The sequence below is a fragment of the Bidens hawaiensis genome, unplaced genomic scaffold, assembly GCF_021521415.1.
Source record: "Bidens hawaiensis isolate Kalapana, Puna unplaced genomic scaffold, B.hawaiensis_p1.1 tig00006390_1, whole genome shotgun sequence".
NCBI lineage: Eukaryota > Viridiplantae > Streptophyta > Magnoliopsida > Asterales > Asteraceae > Bidens > Bidens hawaiensis.
In genome coordinates this window covers 1,509,030-1,510,505 of record NW_027491431.1, presented here as the reverse complement: position 1 = coordinate 1,510,505, position 1,476 = coordinate 1,509,030, and the positions used below count along the sequence as shown (strand labels likewise).

Genomic DNA, 1,476 nt, shown 5'->3' with positions numbered 1-1,476 from the left:
ATCACCCATCCTATTACGCAAATCCGTTTTCACATTCTTCATTGAAGAAAAACATCTTTCAACACTTGCCGTTGCAACCGGCAAAACCAATGATAACTTTATTAAACGATACACTAACGGATAATCAATGTGTAATCTTGTTTTCACCATCATTTTAGCAAGATCGCCTAAGCCACTCAAGTTGGCAAACCGCTTATCTTCTTTCACGTTAGTAATTTAGTGGCCAAGTTCATATACAAGCTTATCATTTTCATCAAAATCAAAATCACATGGATACATCTCGGCCAAGTTTATAATACTAAAGGCACTAAAATTACAAGACGGGCTCAAAGAACTCGTATTAGTAAGCAATTTAGTGGTTACCTCATTAAAGCGGCTTCCAAGCTCTTGAATTTGCATATCGAGAACCGTGTTGAAATTATTAACCACATAATGATGACGATTGGTGATACCGGTCTTCTTTCTTTTAAATCTCGGGTCAACATACTCGGCTTCCATATCAACCACTTCAATTTCATATTTTTCACAAAAGGATGTGACATCTTCCAAAAGTGAGTCAAAACCTTCAAGTCGATACCTTTTTAGGCCTTCATCAGTTAACTTAACTAGCTTAACTGCATTCAACATATCTTGATCTTTTCTTTGAAGCGCTTGACACAATGTGTTAGTAACACCCAAGATGTATTTCATCAAATGTAAATAAAATACAAAATTAAAAGTTTTTATGAATTCTTGAAGCCCACGTGATTCATTTTGGTAATTTGAAAACTCTCCCGATTTTTCTATATATTCAAGCACGTCAATAACACAAGGATATAAAGTAAGCAAACGGAGAATTGTTTTTTCATGAGAACTCCAACGTGTATCCCCAGCTCTTGCAAGTGACAACTCTTGATTCTTTCCACTTCCGGTTTCAACTTCCGAATTCAATCCCAAACTTTCTCTTTGACTTTCTCTTAACAAATCTATTCTTTTACAAGATCCACCAACAACATTTACTAAATTTGATAATTCTTTATAAAGTCTGTAAATCTCATAATGTTTGGTTGCAAGGCCCACAACAACAAGTTGAAGTTGGTGAGCAAAACAATGAACATAATATGCCGAAGAATTTTCTTTCAAAATTAAAGCTTTCAAACCATTAAACTCACCGGACATGTTGCTTGCACCGTCATATCCTTGGCCTCTTACTCTACCAATACTCAAGTTGTGGCGAGCAAATAGGTCATCAATTGCAGCTTTAAGAGATAACGCGGTTGTTTCCATAACATGAATAAGGCCAATAAATCGCTCCTTCACAAATCCTAATTTATCAACATATCTTAAAACCACGGCCATTTGTTCTTTTTTAGAAATATCTCTCGATTCATCAACTAATATGGAAAAGACATCATCATTAAGTTCTTCAAATATCCTCTTTAATACTTCTTCTGCAAAACAATTACAAAGTTCTTTCTGGATTGATGGAGACGTCAT

General features: G+C 35.0%; 1 protein-coding gene across 1 annotated transcript; it reads right to left on the bottom strand.

Annotated features, from left to right (window-relative positions):
- Positions 1-216: 216 nt before the first annotated feature.
- Positions 217-1,476, bottom strand: LOC143632489 (uncharacterized). Its single transcript, XM_077100999.1, has 2 exons — positions 1,152-1,476; positions 217-998 (listed from the first exon to the last, which is right to left on the bottom strand). Exons 1-2 carry the CDS (start codon positions 1,474-1,476, stop codon positions 217-219), a joined length of 1,107 nt encoding a protein of 368 aa, XP_076957114.1.

Excerpts from the sequence above, each read along its gene's own strand:
- LOC143632489 (XM_077100999.1), bottom strand. The coding sequence starts at position 1,476 with ATGACGTCTCCATCAATCCAGAAAGAACTTTGTAATTGTTTTGCAGAA. Across the intron at positions 999-1,151 it reads CGGTGCAAGCAACATGTCCG|TAAATGTTGTTGGTGGATCT; the intron begins GTGAGTTTAATG and ends TATCAAATTTAG.